The sequence below is a fragment of the Propithecus coquereli genome, unplaced genomic scaffold (genome assembly GCF_000956105.1).
Source record: "Propithecus coquereli isolate 6110/MARCELLA unplaced genomic scaffold, Pcoq_1.0 Scaffold950, whole genome shotgun sequence".
NCBI lineage: Eukaryota > Metazoa > Chordata > Mammalia > Primates > Indriidae > Propithecus > Propithecus coquereli.
Window position 1 is genome coordinate 331689 of NW_012155841.1, and position 18929 is coordinate 350617.

The 18929-nt window shown below is 55.8% G+C and overlaps 1 protein-coding gene across 1 annotated transcript; it reads left to right on the top strand.

Annotated features, from left to right (window-relative positions):
- Positions 1-1755: 1755 nt before the first annotated feature.
- Positions 1756-13193, top strand: TEX22 (testis expressed 22). The gene is made up of 3 exons (XM_012665066.1): positions 1756-2000; positions 12696-12821; positions 12915-13193. The coding sequence occupies exons 1-3, from the start codon at positions 1845-1847 to the stop codon at positions 13068-13070; spliced, it is 438 nt and encodes a 145-aa protein (XP_012520520.1). The 5' UTR covers positions 1756-1844; the 3' UTR covers positions 13071-13193.
- The last annotated feature ends 5736 nt before the right edge of the window (positions 13194-18929 follow it).

The following is an 18929-nucleotide window of genomic DNA, read 5'->3' on the forward strand; positions in this document are numbered from 1 at the left end:
GACCCTCTGGATCCTGGCTTCAGGCCCTGCCCCGTCCCGAGAAGGGTCTGGGTAGGGGTACAGGCCGGGCTTACGGCCACCACTTGCGCTGTGCTCAGAGAGAAGTGACCTGCACGCTCGTCCCTGCAGGCCCTTCCACTGGGCTGCAGGGCCTGTTTTTCTGCTCATTTGGTTTCTTTCCCAAAGGTCACACTCAGTAGAAAAGAGACAGTGAAAACTGCCTCGACTTGGCTTTAACCTTGGAGCAGCTTTTAGAGGAAGGGACCCAGTGGGGCTGTGGGAAGGCCCTTTTCTGGAGCCCTGGCACACATGTGCCCCATTGGGTTCCACATGTCCATCTTTGCCCACCTGAGGGGAGAACATGGGCAGAGCCTCCATGCAGCAGCTGGGGGTCCCTGTGCACCCCTAGCCTGCAGAGCTCAGCTGTCGGTCTGTCCTGCACCTGAGAACCACATGGCCTACCCACCCTGGGCCAGGGCAGTTAGGCAGACATAGACCTGGGCTGTGCTCACCCCCCTGTGCCTCAGTTTTCCCATTGGTTAAACAGGGCGGTGGCATTTCTGCTACGGACCTCACGGAGCTGTTCTGAGGGTACATAGAAAAGCACTTTGTCCCCTTAAAGGATGACTAGAAGACAAAGCCATCTGATGGCGGTGTGGCCATGAGGCGGAGGTGGTGCATGTATGTGAGGTGTGTGCATCCCTCAGACTTCGGTACTGGAGCAGCTGGCCCCACGGACAGGAAGCAGCACCCTTGAGGCGGGGGCTCTCGGTCCCCAGTCATGGCCTGGCGGCCACTGTCCAACACAATGCAGACCACCCCACCCTGCAGCCCGGCCCACTGGCGCCCTCCCCTCCGCTGGTCCCCGGGCACGCGGCTCTGCTGCGCCGTCGCTCTCAGGGGACCCGACCGCATGGCCTGGCGCGACTCGCTGTGCACGGTCGGTTTTTAGAGCACGTGCTGCTCGTTTTCTTTCCGGCTGGAAAACAAGATGGACGTGAACAGCTGTTCGGGGAGCAGACTCGCGTCTGCCCGCAGGTGACCGCGGGGACCGCTTTAAGGTGCTGATGCCCACGATAAACCCGAGGGCCCTCCCCGGGCCACGCCCCTGCCACGCGCTTCTTTCCGCCCGGCCCAGCCCGAGCCCCGTCGGGACGCGCCTCTGGCCCGCAGAGACGGCAGGAAGGACCGGGCGCCATGCCCGCCCACGAGGCAGAGCACAGGGCGCAGGCGCCGCGCAGCCGGAAGCGGAACCAGCGGGGCGGGGCCTGCCTAAGCGGAAGTCCCGGCGTGAGGCTCCGCCCCCTGTCTCACCGGAGCGCTGCGGCTCCCTCCGCTGCCCGCCTGGCCGGCGCCCACAGCGGACCCCGCCCCGCCTCGGGACCCCGTGTGCCCCTCCCTCCCTCCGCGGTCAGACCCCGCAGAGGGCGGGCCCCAAGGGTTCGCTCCGGGCCGTGGGGCGTGGTCCGGCTGCGTCGAGGTGAGGTCACAGGGGTCTGGAACAGCCAGGCGGGGAGAGCTCCGGCCTCTCGCTGGCCCGCGCACCCCCGCGTCGAGCCCCGCAGGGCGCCGAGACGTACCCGCGGTGTGTGCCGAGCGGCCGGCCGGGCAGGGAGTCCTGGGGGAAGCCGAACAGGCAGCCGGGCGGGGGCAGAGAGAAGCGCCGCAGCGGGAGCTGGGGTAACCACGCCGCCCCCAGGGGCCGGCCGCGGGGCTCACTGGCCCACGCCCACCAGTCAGTGCCTGTGTCCTCCCCTTCCGCCCTCTGCCCAGGGCGCCCGCCGGGTCCTGCTCCTTCCCCCAGAGTCCCTGAGGTGCAGACAAGCTGCCTGCTAGGGGTAGCGATGGATGGCCAGAAGCTGCCTTCCCAGAGAAAGACACCGGAGTCGCAGCTGTCCCAAGAGCACAGGCAGCCCTTTCCCCTACTGGGCCCGACAGCCACCCGGGGCCAGCCTGGTGCCCAGAGCAGCACTCAGCAGGGACTGCAGACCCAGGACTGGGTAAGCAGAAGGAAGCCCCAGCCAAGGCCACCCTCCCCTCTTCATCCCATCTGAGCCTCCTGTCTGGAAACCCCAGGAGCTGGCATTGGGTTGGGCTGGTTGTGGTGGGTGTGGAGAAGCGGCCTCTTGGACCTCAGGGGAAGGCTGAATCGGGACTAATGAGAAGCAGACACTGGACCTGGGGGGCTCTCTGCCCCATAGCCCTGGATGGGCACCAAGGTGGACCTGCATCTCTCTTGCCTGTGGGCCGTCTGCCCCTGCCGGGCATGCGGAGGGGCCACCTGAGGCCAGGAAGAGAGTGCAGGGCACACCTGCCTCAGCCCTCCCCTGGGCCCAGTGAGAGTGATCACTGCCCCCACCATAGAGGGTGGGACAAGGAGGGACAGGGAGCAAGACCCTCACGGCAGGGACAGTGCCCTCCCAGCCAGGTAGGTCAGCTGTCAGGAGGAGGATTTGTCAGTGAAAATCATGACCAAAGTGCTTGTAGGCGCGCTGCTTGTGACGGCCCCAAACTGGAAGCAACTTTCCTATCCACCTGTTGCTGGACTGTGAGCAGTAAGCTTGCTCCACGGCAGCGGTGAGAGGGGCAGACACAGCTGCTGCAGCCCTGGGGGACACTCCATGAGCAAAGGAAGCCCAACTCCCACCTGTGTGGTTCCATGTTTGGGAGGTTCAGAGATGGGTTGGGGCTGTGATGAGTTGAACCCAAGGGTGTCTGGGCACCCTTGGGCCTTCTTGTCTGGGTGCTGGTCTTGCAGCCAGGTTGGTGTGGGGAGCCGTTGAGCCACACACTTGGGTGTGTGTGCCTGTCTGCATGTGCGTTTGCTGAGGTCACAGATTTACGTAAAAAGGCAGTGGGAAAACAAAGCAGGCTCACCCAGCTGCCTGCCTCGGCCACCTTGTGCCTTCCCAGTCACGTCTTTCAGGCCCAAATGCCTTTAACCCCCTCGGGGGTGCTGAGTGCTGAGACACCAGTGGAGAACAAATCAGCAGACCTCACAGCTTTTGTGAGGCCTGCATCTCATGGTAGGCATGCAGACTACGCACACACATGGCACATGTCAGGGGCGAGGGCTGCTCAGGAGGAGGGACTGGTACAGGGCCTCCATTCTGGACAGGGGTGGGGAAGAGCTGCAGGGCCCTGTGTCCGAGGGGCAGGGATGTAGGGATGCATTGGACCCACACTCTGCAGGTGCACAGCGACCCCACGGCTCTTAGGCAGGGGCAGCTGGGCCACGTTAGCAGTCGCAAGAGAGGGACTTGGGGCTACGGGTACCGGGGGAGTGGAGGACAAGCTGGGAGGCAGGAGAGTGGGGGTCCAGGACCCAGCGGGGTGGTGGGCAGTAGAGGGAAGAGGTGGTGGCTCAGGGTGGGAAAGGGGCATTGATGTGTGTCTGCTGACTTCGCAGATTTCTGGTTTGAGAACAGGGAATTGGCACCCGTGGGCATTGGTCCCCTGTGTGAAGTTCCTCTGCCTCCTCCCTCTCTGCTCTCCAGCCCACGGGGGAGATGTCACCTGCTGGCCGTGGTCCTAAGGGAGGCACTGGGTCACCCTCTCTGACCTTACCCTGCATGATGTTTTTCCTCTTTGTCCACCTTGTCACCCCTTGGCATGCAGTGCTCTTCACCAGATCTCCCCACAGCCCATTCTCAGGTGTCACCTCCCAGGGAGCCCTTGACCTGGCTAACATAAGTCCTTTGTCCCTCCCCCTTCCCAGCCTGAGCTCAGGAGAGATGAGCTTGTCTGTGCCACATGGTGGCACACATATGCTTCCAGAGCGCAGTGGCCTGGGCTGAGGCCAAGAAGGAGACCACCCCCAATGTCCAAGCTGGAATAGGGATGTGAGCTCCAGCCATGGGCACTTGTGCTTCCTGACAGTCCTGTGGAGGTGACCACAGACTCTTAAGATGGCAGAAACCACAGGATGGAGAACTGGGGAAGAGCTCAGCCAACATGAGGTGGAGACCACAGGGGATGGAGCGGAGGAAGCCAGCTCCGAGCTGCAGTGGGAGCCCCAGTGGGAGCCCACAGGAGCAGCCATCAAGCACACCGGCTGCGTGCTAACTGCAGCACGCAGCCCATATGAATGAGCAGCCCAGGGGCGCCAGACGGAAGCCAGCACCACTTGGAGATGATGCAGCTGTCTGTCTCGGTCCCTTCAGGATGATTGCCTGGGACCTATCCACAGATGGGTCAGGAAGAGGGCACCGGTGACCACACAGAAATCAGTAGGCTGTGTGATATAAACAACAGTCTGGAAGATAAACAAATGGCAAAGGCCAGTCTGCACTTGACAACAGGAATAAACCGAATACACAAAGCCTGTTTGAGGGAAACTTTAAAACACCCCCAGGGAATTACAGAGAGACTTGAACAACGTGTAGAGACGCTGTTTTCTTGGAGAGGAGTACTCACCAGCATGGCCGGTTCTCCTGAAGGCATTCGCAGTTTAGTATAATCACAGTAAAAGCTTGTCTTTTTCCATCCAGCAAACTGGTCAAAGATCAAGGAAAAATAAACAAGGCCAAGCACTGTGGCTCAGAACTATAATCCTGGCACTCTGGGAAGCTGAGGCAGGAGGGTCACTCGAGGTCAGGAATTTGAGACCAGCTCTGAGTAAGAGCGAGACCCTGTCTCTACTAAAAATAGAAAGAAATTAGCCAGACAACTAAAAATATATAGGAAAAATTAGCCAGATGTGGTGGCGCATGCCTGTAGTCCCAGCTACTCGGGAGGCTGAGGCAGGAGGATCGCTTGAGCCCAGGAGTTTGAGGTTGCTGTGAGCTAGGATGATGCCACGACACTCTAGCCTGGGCAACACAGTGAGACTCTGTCCCAAAAAAAAAAAAAAAAAAAAAAGGAAAAAAAAAAAAAAAAAAAAGGAAAAGTAAGCAAGAATAGCCATGACAGCTTCAGCCCAGCAGGTGTGAGTTCCAACCACAGTTCAGTTACCACAGCAACAGGGACCTCGCCACACAACACATGACAGCACAGCCAAACAGAAACTCCAGAGATTGGCCGAAATACCTACAAACACCTAACGTAGGATGAAAATGGTGTCTCAAACCAGTGGGGAAAGGATGGACTTTCAATGAATTATGCTGGGAAACTGTGTAGGTATCTAGAAAAAAAAAGTTGTAGCCTCATCTTTTACTGAGTACCAGGAAAAACTTTGAATGTGTCGTGTCAAAACTTTAAATGTAGAAAAATAAAACCATAAAAGTACCAGAAAAAACACTGGGCAAATTCCTTTATAACCATAGGGTAGCGGTTGCCTTTTGAACCAAGTGCCAATATCCAGATGCCATAAAAAGAAAAAATGGATGCATTTAGCCACATGTGGAAACAACTATGGAGGCAAAACACAAACCATTAGCAAAGTCAAGAGAATCAGGGCTGCAGTGAGCCGTGATCGTGCCACTGTGCTCCAGCCTGGGTGACAGAGTGAGACTCTGCCTCTAAACAACGGAAAGAGTAGATGAGTGTGGCAGGGCCGTCCGATGGTCAGCCAGCGATGCTGGAGGCATGGAAATCCAACTGCAAAACAATGACATTGGCCCCTGGACTTGGCTTCTTCCCAGGAAGAGGTGTACAGACAGCTGTCATGGAACGTGACCCGTCCTGGAGGAAAGACCTGAAGCTACTGAAGGCCGGGTCCCCAAGATGCAGCCCTGCCTGCTGTCAGATTACATTCGACAGCCTCGCCCATCCCATGCAGCTTCCGAAAGCACCGTGGCACCTCCTGTTTCATGTGAACACAGAGCAAGGACCCGGAGATGGAAGGGACAGGTAAGGTAGGGAAGAAATCCCTCCAGAACATGAGAGCAAAATCCTCAGAAAAGGAAAAGAAGACATTCCATGCGTAAAACAAGGGAAGGATTCTGTGTAAAAAGGAACATCCGGAAAATTTTTAAAAGAGCTCTTAAAAAATAAACATAGCAGCTTTGGCATGTTCAGTAAAGGTTTGGAATATAAAGTTAAGGAAATCACCCGGAAAATAGAAAGTAGGAGAAAATGATACACTTAGAAGAAACAGCCCCAGTGGAGAGAGGGGAACAAAACAGCAGGAGAAACACGGAATGACCCGGGTTCGGCAGGGAGAGTGCCGCAGAGTACCGACCGTGAGGACAGAACGGGCGTTTCACTGTGAAATGTCACGACGTTGGGGATAAAGACCCTGAAAAGTGAATGTCTGCATTTGTATTACCAAGTTTGATTTAAATAAAACCCCAAAAACCTCAAGCAACCGATAACAACAGAAGAAACTCTAAAGTGGTCCTAGATCTTCCCTAAAAAGTGTGGGTGCCCAGATGAAAGTGCAGGTGGGCACTCGCAAACAAGCAGGCAATAAGCACCCCACTGACGAGGCTTGAGCTGCCTCGAGCCACTTCTTGTGTGACACTGGCGTCACCCTAACACCAGTGCTGAGGAGAGGAGGACAGGAGAAAAAGGAAAAAGAAAACAACATGCCTATGTTCAAAAATCATGAATAAATAGTAAAGCGCATCTAGTGGCATCTAAAGGGCTGAGCTCACGACCGGATGATGGCCTCACGTGCACGTGTGCGCCCGCCAGGACAGGAACATGTCTCTGTTGTTCACCACTCTGTCCCCAGTGCCGAGGACACTGCCTGGGACCAGTAAGTGCTCAAAGACTATACGTTGAATGAATGATGTTGTGTATAAATAAAAGAAAATTGTAACCAAAGATGAAGGAATTTGGAACTCTCTAAATAAAGTTCTTTAGCAAAAGGTGGAAAACCATGTGATTATCTCAATAGATGTTGAAAAATATTGTTAATAAATATCAGTATCTCTCCTTAGAAACATAAGAAGTGTGAAAATCTAAATTCTGGATAAGGCAGTGAGAACCTGACGCGGAGGAGCTCTCAAAAACGCACAGTGAACATCGCTGGGTATGTTTTAATCAGGTACAAGAAGCAGACAGGTGTGCACCGCATCACCGTGACAATTAAACACTATGCGGGAAATCAGAGCCTTACAGTAAGCCAAGAAAATGAAACGTGGCATAAATGTCGCAAAAGTTAAAATGATTGCTACTTGCAGCTAATGTATTGTCTACCTGGAAAATCTACTTAAGCCAATTAAAAAAATATGAACATGAATAAAAGAGGGAGTTTGGATGTAGTTACCGTTAAAAACTTAATAGTTTTTTAATACACTAAACATAACCAACCAGAGAATGGAATGGAAAAACAGTCCCATTCCCTTTAGCAACAGAAAATATGACATCCTTAGAAATAAGTCTGCTCTCGTTCAATACTTATATGAAGAACACTATAAAAACGTCACCGAGTAACATAACACCTCTTGGAAACGTGTACCACATTACTGTTGGAAACGTGTACCACATTACTGGTTAGGCAGATGTAATATATAATTCAGTGTAGTCCCTATTTTTTTAAAAGTAAACTTTTCATGAATCTCGAAAATTTTATTCTAAATGTAGTGTTTTGGAAATGCATTAGTTACCCATTGCTGCGTAACAAATTTTCCCAAAGCTTAGCAGCTTAAAAGAATAATAAGTACTTTTAGAATAATAAGTACTTTTTCATAGGTCAGGAATTTGGTAGCTGCTTAGCTGGTTGGCTTTGGCTGGGGTGTCTCAGGAGGTTATAATCACAATGTCAGAGTGACAGTCATCTGAAAGCTCAAGTAAGCCTGGAGACTCTGCTTCCACGGTGGCTCACTCATGGGGCCGGCAAGTCAGTGCTACATGCTGGCAGAAAGTCTCAGCTCCTCCACAGGGGAAGCTTGAGTATCCTCACAACACGGGGTTGGCATCCCCCAGGGTGAGTGAAGAGAGTGAGGCAGAAGCTGCAATGGCTTCCGTGACTTAGCTTTGGAAGTCACACTCCATCATTTCTGCAATATTCTGGCTACGCCGGTCATCCTTATTTAATACGGGAGCGACAACACAAGGCCAGGAACACCAGGAGGTGGGAGTCGCTGGATGCCATCTTGGAGGCTGGCTATCATAGGCAGTAATTTAGACTGTAGTCTTGAGGGCCCAGCAGATCCTAAGCAGGATGGGTAAGAGGATTATACACCGAGACCCATCATAGTGAAATTGCAGAATGCCAGAGACAAAGATCTCAGAAGCAGTGAGAAAGGAAGGACAGAGAACCGTCAAAGGAACAAGAGTGAGACTGGCAAGTGCCTTCTCAGTAACCGCTGTGGAAGCTGTTAGAGGAGAATGATACACACGTGAGTGCTGAAAGAACAATGGTCAACCTTGAATGTTACACCCGGCAAAAATATCTTTTATGAAGAGGGCTAAATAAATACATTTAAAAAATGATAACTAACAAAAGAGAATTTCCCCCAGCAGACTGTCACCTCAATTTTGAAGAACAGACCTCAAACAACACAAAAGTGATCTCAGAAGGTCTGAAGTGCGTATGCAATGCAGGGTGCAAAGGAAGGAAGTGCATGGGTGAACTGGAATGGACATGGATGGGTACGAGCAGTCACTGGACGCCTCTCACCTGCAGAGAAACGGGTAGCATCACTGTGCCACTTGCAGTGGCATGGTGTCAGAACGGTGCCCGTGAGTCGAGCTAAAGGGGTCTAACTTCTTCCGTTTTTTGAGAAGAGGATGGAGATGTTTGTCAACTTTAGACTTTGGTGGGTTTGCGTGCATGTTGTGATCACACCAACAGAACAGGAAGAACCACCCTTGAACAGTGGCGGGAGGAGAGTGGGATAGAAACACCACACGATTGGTCCAGAAGAAAGCAGGAGAGGACAGAGAAGGAATCGTAAGGCAGGCACGACAAACAGCAGGGCCGAAGGCAGCAGATAGAATTACCAGTATGTCATTTAATTCAACAAATGGAAATGGACCGAGTGTGCTCGTTAAAAGACATCGTCAGTGATGGAAACAACCCATCCAGCACGTGCGCATGAACACGTACAGAATGGAACACGGGAATATTCCAGCCGGGGGGGTGCGGGCGGGAGGCAGAGTTGGATACTGAGAAGCCTTGCATCGGTTCACATCGTGTTTTGCTCAAACTCAGCAAGCTCACCTTGGGTTGTGGAATTTGACCCTGTGGACGCCTGCTGCATGCAGCAGCAAGTGCGGGTCTGAGAGGCCTGTCCTTGCGTGAAATAGGCAAGTGACAGAATTATCCATGCCATGTGGCTTTGTTTATTCAGAGTTCAAAGCCATGCGAAAGTAAACCATATATTGCTAATATTTTCATAAAAGTTATAATTTGAAAAAATAAAGATTTTAAAATTTTACTTGGAGAAGGAGCCATGCAATGCTTTTGAAAAGCTCTGCTTTAGGCTCTGGCAATTAATATTGTGTGGTGTTGGGACAGACGGTAGCAAACACATCCGGGACCTAGGACGAGCAGTCCAGAAGTCGGCCCTTGCACAAGTCTTGGGATGTAGTTTATGCTGAGCGTGGCATTTCGACGCAGGGGCAACGGACCTTTCAGTAATGGTGTTGGGGGATGGTGTCCATTCAGAAGGCGGTAGGGTGCAGCCCCACCTCTCACAAAACGCACAAGCTCACACACACCAAATGTTCAACCCAAAGCCTGTAAGCACTGGGAGAATGTATAAGAGCCACATTCAGAATCTGGGAGTGAGAAATGTCTTTCTTACGCCAAACATAAGATCCTCGAAGGACAAGCCTGACAAGTCTGACTGCAGAATTTTTGTAAGTTTGGTGCAATGACACAAAAATGTTAAATAGTCTAGAAGAAAACACTTACATTTATAACATTCAAATATTTACCAGCCAGAATCTAGGAAGACATGCTTAAAAGCAAAGAGAAAACTATTTTGGAAACTGAATAGAAAGGGGATAAAGTCTATGGACTTGCAGGTCCTAAAGAAAAGAAACTAAACGGATGCTAAACATGAAAAAGTTGGCAAAAAAAAAAAAACCCAAAAAAACACGGATGGATCTGCGTGGAGTTGGGAAGGATGGAAGGAGAGGATTAAGTCTGTTTTATTGGTTTTTCAGAGAACTCATTTGTGATCATTATTCACTTTTTTTCATTTTAATTTATTCATTAATCTTTCCTAATTCTATCTTTAAGCTTTCGGTGAATTTCTTTTACTCTTTTTCTGGCTTCTCCAGTGATTTGCTTGGTCACTGTTTTGCGCTTTGCTCTAATGATGCGCTTGAAGCTGTAGATTGACTTCAGCTGGGGTTCGGGACCTCGTCCTCGCCGGTCTCTGAATAAATTGGCATTCCAGTCTTGGTTTCTTTTTCGCTCGGGAGTTCATCGGAAGGGTGTTGCGGCATGTCGTGTCCACAGGCGTGTTTGTGGTGCGTTCGTTAGTTTTCAATTGTATCACTTTGCGGTTGCAGAATGACAAGTTTGGGCACCTGCTGTGTGTCGAGGACGTGCTTTGTCTGTGGTCTAACGCGTGGCCAGTCTGTGGCGCGGCCCACTGTTCGGTTAGAACACGGACTCTCGGTGGGTCAGGGTTCCGTGCGAGGTCTCCTGTGTCCGTTAGGTCACTCCCATGAACCACTCGAATCTCTACGTCTCAAGCTCCGCGTCGCTCTTACTAAAGAGTATGCGCACAACCTGAGAGCAGCGTCCCCCGAGCCCACCGTGCCCGGCTCTCCCCGGCGTCCCACTGCACGTTTCGGTGAAAGAAGCCTGTTGCGCTCACGCCGTGACTTCTTGACTTCTCAGTTTTACATTTGTCCCGCGTCCCACACCGCAGGCGCCGCGGATCGAGCACCCTCACCTCCCGCCGCACGCTTCCCGTTCCTGTGCTCCCGCAGAGTTCTGCCGCATTTTCATCAAATCTGCTCCCAGCACTGGCTTTGCAGTGACCGTGCGGCACTGTGCACAGCCGAGACGTGGACCACACTGTCACCATGTGTCCTTTCTTGTGCGGCTTTTCGTTCTTCCTGGATGTCAGCATTGTCTCCCTTCACCGCCTCATTTTCTCTCTTCTCTTCTCTTTTCTTTTTGAGAAAGGATCTCGCTGTGTTGCCCAGGCTGGAGAGCAGTGGTGTGATCACAGCTTACCGCAGCCTCCAGCTCCTAGGCTCAAGCGATCCTCTTGCCTCAGCCTCCTGAGTAGCTGGGACTATGGGCACGTGCCACGACGCCCGGCTGATTTTTGTATTTTCTGTGGAGACAGGGCCTTGCTATGTTGCCCACGCTGGTCTTGAGCTCCTGACCTCAAGTGGCCGTCTGCCTCAGCCTCCCAAAGTGCTGGGATTACAGGCGTGAGTCACCTCGCCTGGCCCTCTTTTCTGTTTTCTGTGATTATTAGTTCTTTCCCAAACTTTCCAACAAATCTGTGACTTTCCTCTCACAGGCCTAAACATGTCCGGTCACCTGGGAGCTCTGCTTTTCCCTTGGTGGTGGCCTCCTGGAGCCCCGAGCCTCCTGCTGCTCACGCGGCCGCCGCGAGGCCCACCCTGCCTGCCCTCCCGCCGGCCCTCTGCACACAGGATCCCGTTTCCTGGGCCCTAGTTCTGTTTCTTGGTTTACTGCCTTGTTTTGGTGGGATACATCATCTAGCGGCTTCCTCTGAAAGGGTTCAGAGGATGTTAAAGTTTTCAAGATTTTCAAGACTCAAAAGATGTGACAGGCCGGGCGCGGTGGCTCACGCCTGTAATCCTAGCTCTCTGGGAGGCCGAGGCGGGCGGATCGTTCTGAGCTCAGGAGTTCGAGACCAGCCTGAGCAAGAGTGAGACCCCGTCTCTACCAAAAAATGGAAAGAAATTAATTGGACAGCTAAAAATATATGTAGAAAAAATTAGCCGGGCATGGTGGCGCGTGCCTGTGGTCCCAGCTACTCGGGAGGCTGAGACAGTAGGATCGCTTGAGCCCAGGAGTTTGAGGTTGCTGTGAGCTAGGCTGACGCCATGGCACTCGCCCCAGGCAAGAGAGTGAGACTCTGTCTCAAAAAAAAAAAAAAAAAGATGTGACAGCGTCTTTATTCTGCCTCTCCACTTGAATGATACTTTGGTTTAGGTGCTTTCAGTTCTCTTGGGTCTATCCCAGAAGTGGGATTGTGGGATTGCATGATAATTCTGTTTGTAATTGTTTTGGGAGTCGGACTAAACTTTGAGTTTGTGTTAACCCCCTGTTTTTAGCATGACGCCCCTTGCCGCTGGGGTGGGAGGTAGCAGCACCGGAGGCTTCTGGCCTGGCAGAGTCTGGAGGGACGTTCACAGACAGCTGGCCTGAGAAGCTCCACCCCGGGGAGGAGGTCATCCTGGCCCCACCTGGTTCTGGCCATTCCTGGGCCCCCCCCATTCCCCTGTACCCTGCTGGTGGCGCTCCTGCACTGGAACCTGGTCTTTTAATCCTAATGGATTAACAACCATTACTTATTTCCCTAAATCTGTTTATGATCATTTTAGAGGAGGCTTGGGGAGGAGGGAGGCGTGGATTTGACCCCTGAGTCCCGCCTGTCAGCCTCTGGCCTCCCCCTCCCCCAGTGCGCCCCGCGCCTGGGCGCCCGCTGTGGGGTCGCGCAGCAGGGCAGGCCGGCCGCGCAGCGAAGCGGGCAGGTGCGGGCGGGCGCGGTCCAGGCGCAGAGCCACTGCGCAAAGCCACTGAGGCCACATGGCCAGCGGCCCCGCTGGGAGCTTGCGGAGAGCGCAGAGGGACGGCGGGTGCCGGGAGGCAGAGGCGCGGACCCGGTGGCCGCGCGCAACCCGCCGCCCTGTCCCCGCAGGTGTGCGAGCCGCCCGAGCGCCGGCGCCCGGGCGGCCACTGGAGCCTCAGCATCGACGAGCGCCGGCGGTTGGCCCTGCTGGGCTGCCAGGAGAGGTCGGGCGCCGGGGCCCCCTCCGGCTGCAGGGTGAGCGGGGCGCGGGCGCAGGGCCTCTTTAGCCCCACCTGGGACCGTCCCCTCCCTGCTCCCGCGGCTGCCTCACCCTGCGATCGCCCGCAGGACGTGGCGCAGATCGAGGCCCAGCTGGTGTCCGAGGACGTGGACAAGGACTTGCTCTTCCTCTACCCGCCGAGCTCCACGGAGTCCACCAGCGCCTTCCTGGCCCGGAGCGCAGCCTTCTGGCGCAAGGCGACTTTGAGGTCGCCTCCCTCCTAAGAACCGACTCAACCCAGTGTCTGTCCTCCGGTGCCTTTCCTCGGGGTTCCCCGGCGGGATGGGGGTGCGCGGCCTCTGCGTGCCCTGCCGGGGGCTCATGGCCCACCCACCAGTGAGAAAACAGGCCTAGGACCCCTCTCAGGCCAGCTGCCCCCTCCTGAGACCTTGGAGGCCTGACCGGGGGGCGTGGGGGGCTGCCCTGCCCCAGGCCGGCCTGAGGAGGCTGCTGGAGGGGCCTGGGGGACTCGCCCTCCGGGCTGCAGCCACCCGGGCCGACTGGGGAGCACCGGTGTCCAAGCAGGCGCGGGCTCAGGACTTGGCTCCTGTGCAGCCAGGGCAAGGCTAGCCTGGGGCACTGGGCACCTGCCCGCTAGAGGCCAAGCTACGGGCTGAGGCCAGAGGCCCCCAGGGGCTCGGGTGTTTCCATGTCATGGGCACTGAGGGGTCCCACTGGGTCCTGCCTCTGAAGGCCCAGATGGGCATGCACGAGCCAGGGGGTGCGGCGGTGGGAGTGGCGGGAGCAAGGGGTCCAGAGAGGTGCCAGACAGAGGGAGGCGCCCTGGAGACTGGCTGGTGATGAGGGCCAAGAAGGCAGTGGGCAGAGGGCCTGGGGCAGCGGTGGGGAGCTGGCCGGGGAAGTGCCCCTGGCCTCAGGCCTGTGGTGGTGACTACCTTCGTCTCAAGCCTGCAGGAGGGTTCTGAGCTGGGGGTGACCAGGCAGGGCTGTGTTCTGGGCAGGCCACTTTGGAGGAGGGTAGTCACAGGCCCCGCCCTGGGGGGTGGGGGGCAGGCAGGCCTGCTGCGGGGGGGAGGGGGGGTGACTCAGCGACTGTTAGATCCGTGGCTGGGCTTCTATGGGGAGGCCTGGTGGGGGGCTTTGGGGCAAGATGAAGTGATCTCCCCCCAGCCCTGGGTGAGGGCAGGGACCAGGTCTGCGCAGCCCTGTGGACTCCGCACGCAGTAGCACGCTGGCACCAGCCTGGCTCCCTCCCAGAGCTTGTGGCTGGCGCAGACCTGACCATCAGACCTGGCCACGCTGCCAGCCACGTGCTGCCCCTGCACACTTGACTCCTCCTCCTCCGCTCTTGCCTCCCTTCCCCTCCTTTCTGTAAGACTCGGAGAGGTTCCTCCCTCCTCCAGGAAGCCCTCAAGATCACACAGCTAGGTGCCCCCCTGCCCCAATCCTCTCTGGAGTCCCTTGAACTTAGTTTTGTCCGCCCTAGGGATCCTCTGCACTTCTCCGGATCCAGAGGGTGGTGGAGGGCAGCCCTGGGGGCCCTCAGGACCCTGCCCCCTCCTCAGAGGCCACTGGGGATGGGTGGGGGATGGGGTGCTCTGGGCCTGGCTCTGTGCTGGCAGGAAGCTGCAGGTGTCTTCCCTCCCCCAGGTGCTCCTGGTACAGAGTGGGGGCTGAAGTGTAAACAGTTGCCAGGGGGTGTCCAGAGCTGCGCAGCTCTCAGGTGCTGCCTGACATTAAAGCTGCAGTCCCCTGCCCCGGTCCATGGCCCCCTAGGAGCAACACCTGGCCCGGTGGAGAAACTGCACAGAACTTAGGCTGAGGAAGGGGCCTCACAGCAGGAGGCAGTACGAGTGGCGGTCTCACTGGGCTGCGGGGCGTTGGCGGAGCTGTGCTCCTTCTGGACGCTCCAGGGCAGAACCCCTTGCCCTGATTTTTCCAGCATCCAGCAGCCGTGCTCATGCCCTGGCTGCGTGGCGGGCACCTCTCTGGCGCTGCTTCTGAACCCCCACCTCCTTCGCTGCCTCCCCCTTCCACGTTTAAGGACCCCTGTGCTTACACTGGGCCCACCCAGGTAATGCAGGACGCTCTCCCCGTTTTAAGGGCAGCGGGTCTGCCACTCCAGTTACCTTCCGCCACGCAACCTAGCTTGTTCACAGGTTTCGGGGGTTCAGATGAGGACGTCCTCGGGGAGAGAGCACTCTGCCTCCCCCAGACGCTGCTGTCGTCTGGTGGGTAGAGGCCGGGGTGCTGCTCGAGACCTACAGTGCGCAAGGCAGCACCCCAGCCCGGAACGACCCGGCCCTGATGTCCATGGTGCCCCAGCTGCAAAACCCGAGGGGGGATCCGCACAGCAGACGGGCTGGGCTCGTCCTGGGGGGTCGCTGAGGCACGTGAAATCAAGGAGAGGCTGGGGAAGCAGGCTTGGGAGTGGGAAGGGCCCTGGGAGCAGCCGTGGGGACCCATCCAGAGTCCCACAGCCTCTGTGTGGCAGGACTCAACCCAGCTTCCACTGCCAGCGGGCACCGCAGCACGACCGCCAAGCACCTGAACCGCGCCTTCGCTTCTCCTCCCCACAGGTGAGTCCCTCCCCAGCTCTCTGCAGCGCAGCTGGCCTCCCAGGACTCAGGGGTGCCCTGCGAAGGGCAGGCGCCCACGTGCTCCCGTGGAGCAGGGACAGTGGGGTGCAGGGGGCAGCCTCCAGCTCGCAGGCTCGCCCAGGCCTCCCGCGCCCTTTCCAGCTTGTGACCCTGGCCAGCTCCGACACCTCAAGCAGGAAGGGGCCAGCAGGTCAGAGACCTCGGCGGGCACAGCTTGGCCACGGAGGACTGGCCGGGCACCGGGGAGATGTAGCATGTGGCCTTCCTGAGTGCCACCCAACAGTGCCCAGCATGGCCCCCATTTAAAAAAATGACTTCATTGGCTTTGCAAAAATACTTGCAATACAACAAAGAATGCAGTTTTTAAAAACTCGCCCACAATCTGATCACTGAACTAACAGCTGTTAACATTCGGTGTTAAGTTATTCCAGATATTTCTAAATGGATATGCAGAGATGAAAAGACATATGGAAATATAGAAATAAGTGTAGAGCTACTCCTTATAAATTTTAAAGTATTTGAGAGAAAAAAATTATTGCTGAAATCAGATGAATGCTGCTTCACCCCACATTTAAGATTGTCCTACGACTGTTTTTAGAAATCACAAAAACATTAACAGACGGCATCAGTCGTCTCAGCAGCCTGCTTCACCGTGGACAGCAGTGACCGCCCTGGGTCTGGGGAGCGCCTGCACCGACGCCCGCAAGTACTCCTGCTCTTTGCCACGGGAAGGTGGACGGGGCCGCCCCCCGCCCTGCGACCTGCGCACTCCCCTTCGGACCCGGGCCGTGCGGTGAGCTCACTGCCAGTACTCAGACCAAGGTCTTCGTTTGGATTTACATCTTTGTCGGCTGGACTGAAGGTCAGTTTTAAAATTTGTAAAGAATTTTATTTCTTGGGTTCTTGTGTGTTTAAAAATGTTTTCCTGAGGCTGCTACGCTTGCGTGAGAACCTGCTGGGGAGAGGACTCTGACGGTTGTGCTTTCTTTCCCTAAGGACTCCACAAGCCCGCAATGTTGCTGGGGAACCAGGGGCCAGGCGGATCTTCTTGTATGCGATACGCTCCTTCTGAGAGATGGCTACCTAAGTCCTTGAAGTTCGGTAACAGGCAAGGTGGGTCTCTCTAAATCATGCTGTGTGGGCTTCTCGGGGACGGGGTGTGGCCCTGTGACACGCAGGCCCTCCGTTTTTCCAGGGGAACTTTCCTGCAGCAGATCTTTGCATCCTTTCCTGACCCTCTGCTTGCAGCAGCCTGTGCCTGAGGCTGGGTTTCTGGCGTCCACCGCTGCCGGCTCTCACCCTCACTGCAGCCTCACGGGGCCTTCTGACAAAGGTCAGTTCAGGCCACTCAGAGCCCTCCAGCGGCAAAGCCAAAGTCCCCACGGGCCCCACACCGGCCTACAGGACTCCTGGCCTCTTACTCAGCCTCCTGCAACCCTCCTCTGACCTCCCGAACGGTGCCCCTCACTGTTACCACCCTGTCTCCTTATGCTCCTCATTTTGTCCACAGGGCACTTTTGAGACCGTCTCTCCCTCTGTTGCCTGGGCTAGAGTGCCGTGGCATCATCATAGCTCACAGCAACCTCCAACTCCTGGGCTCAAGCGATCCTCCTGCCTCAGCCTCCCAGGTAGCGGGGACTGCAGGCACACGCCACCACGCCTGGCCAATTTTGTCTGCAAAGCACTTAAACTCATGACTTTATGTATTATTTGTTTATTCTCTCTCCCTTCTCTGCTAGATTGTAAACTATCTGAGGGCAGACTTTGTCTCCTTACTAGAATGGTGTGTGGCTTGAAGGGGGTGTTTAGCAAATAATAGTTGAATGAATAAATTATTGTTTTAATCCCTTTGTCTGGCCCTGAAATTATCTCAAGCCTTTCCTCTCTTAGTAATTTGGTATTCTGCCCCTTGGTATTTCTGACTTATTCCAGGGAAGGTGTGATTTTGATCTTTAGTGTGTTTCCTTGGCTCTGGAATCTTCCCCTCATTCTGCTATTTTCTCATCTAGCATGTTCCTATTAAGACCCTAGAACTGACCTGTGCAGTTGTCTTCTGTTTCTTCAGCTGTGTTTTCTTCTGTTCTGGGTTTTTCATTGGCCCACACGCCCCCCCCCCCATCCCGGTTTTTCTGCTGTCAGGTGTGGTCAGCACGTGGCTTCTCTGCAACCCACTCCTGTTCTGACGTAAGCAGCTCTGTCTACTCTGCTAGTAAATGGATGGATTCCTCTCAATTCTCTGTTGTGACTTACATCACTCTGCTTTGTGAGGGCCATGTCCTTACTCTTGTGGGGACCAGCTAGGCGCTGGGATCACCTCCCTGGGACACTGGGGCCACGCCTGCTTCCCTCAGGTCAGCCTTGCCCGTCTACGCTGCAGCGGCTAGCGCTCCTCTTCCGCCCCCCACGGACGAGTCCTTCCGTGGGCTTCTCTCCAGGCTGGGGGCAGGGGAGAATCCTCACGTTGTCATGATGTCTCGTGACGTGGTCAGGTGCTCAGGTTGCGGCCTGCCCTGTTCCAGGGATGGAGGCAGAAGCAGACACTACAGGCATGAAGCATCTGTGTTCTCTCCATACCTAACAGCTGCCTGGGCATCTTTTGGCATTTCTGACTAACTTTTTGGTGAGTTTGTTAGGTGTTGGTGGAAGAGCTCATGCTATAGCTTGGTTCCGGGAGAGGAGACAGATGGAGGCTCCAGATTAGGGAAGGGGCCGGCGGGAGGGAGAGAGGCCCTTCTTGGGGAAACTCTGCCTGTACGTCATCACCCTCTCCTGGACGTGAGCCGCGCTCTCTCCTCTTCCCCTGCAGTCTCGAGCAAACATGACCCGTTCCTTGCACCCTCTGCCCCCAGTCCCCTGCTCACCAAGAAGGACGCCCTTTTTGGTGTGGCCTGCAGCACACGAGGCTGTGGCCACAGCCCTCCTGGGTCCCCATCGAGCTTCCGCCCGGCGCAAGCGCTGGTCTCCTGCCCACCTCGCTGGGGTCTAGTACGGAGCACGGCAGGGCGGTTCCTCGGTGCTCCACCCCACCTGCCCACGCCCTGCCCCGCAGCCCCAGGGCTCTCTCCTGAGCTCCACAGGGACCTTCCTCTAACTGGACAGCAGCATCCTCAGCCACAGACCTTCCTCTGGCCAGACCAGGCAGTCACCCAGGCGCCACACAGACCAGCAACCTGGAGCCCCCGGGGGACACCGTCCTTCCTCACCTCCCCAACACGGATAGCAAACCTGCCTCCAAACTCCGGCTGGGACCATCCGTTTCTCTCCATCTGGGACGCCACGTCCTCTCCTCTTCCTGACGGGGCATCCGGGCTGCCGGACTCTCCACTCTCCTTAGACCTCAATGAGCACAGAAACAGGCACGGACTCACACGTGGCAGGTGCCTCCGTGCAGACAGGACACAGCCCTCCCAGCGCTCCACCTGGCGGGTCTGGGCGGGGGCCAGCAGGCCGGCTGCACTCCGGCCTCAGGGCCACCTGGGAGGGCGGCCCTCCCACCGGGTCACAGCTCCGGGCGGCCCACAG

Bases quoted from the DNA above. Each gene is read 5' to 3' on its own strand.
- TEX22 (XM_012665066.1), top strand. From the start codon at position 1,845: ATGGATGGCCAGAAGCTGCCTTCCCAGAGAAAGACACCGGAGTCGCAG. The intron at 2,001-12,695 runs GTAAGCAGAAGG...CTGTCCCCGCAG, and splicing joins GACTGCAGACCCAGGACTGG to GTGTGCGAGCCGCCCGAGCG. The intron at 12,822-12,914 runs GTGAGCGGGGCG...GATCGCCCGCAG, and splicing joins GGGCCCCCTCCGGCTGCAGG to GACGTGGCGCAGATCGAGGC.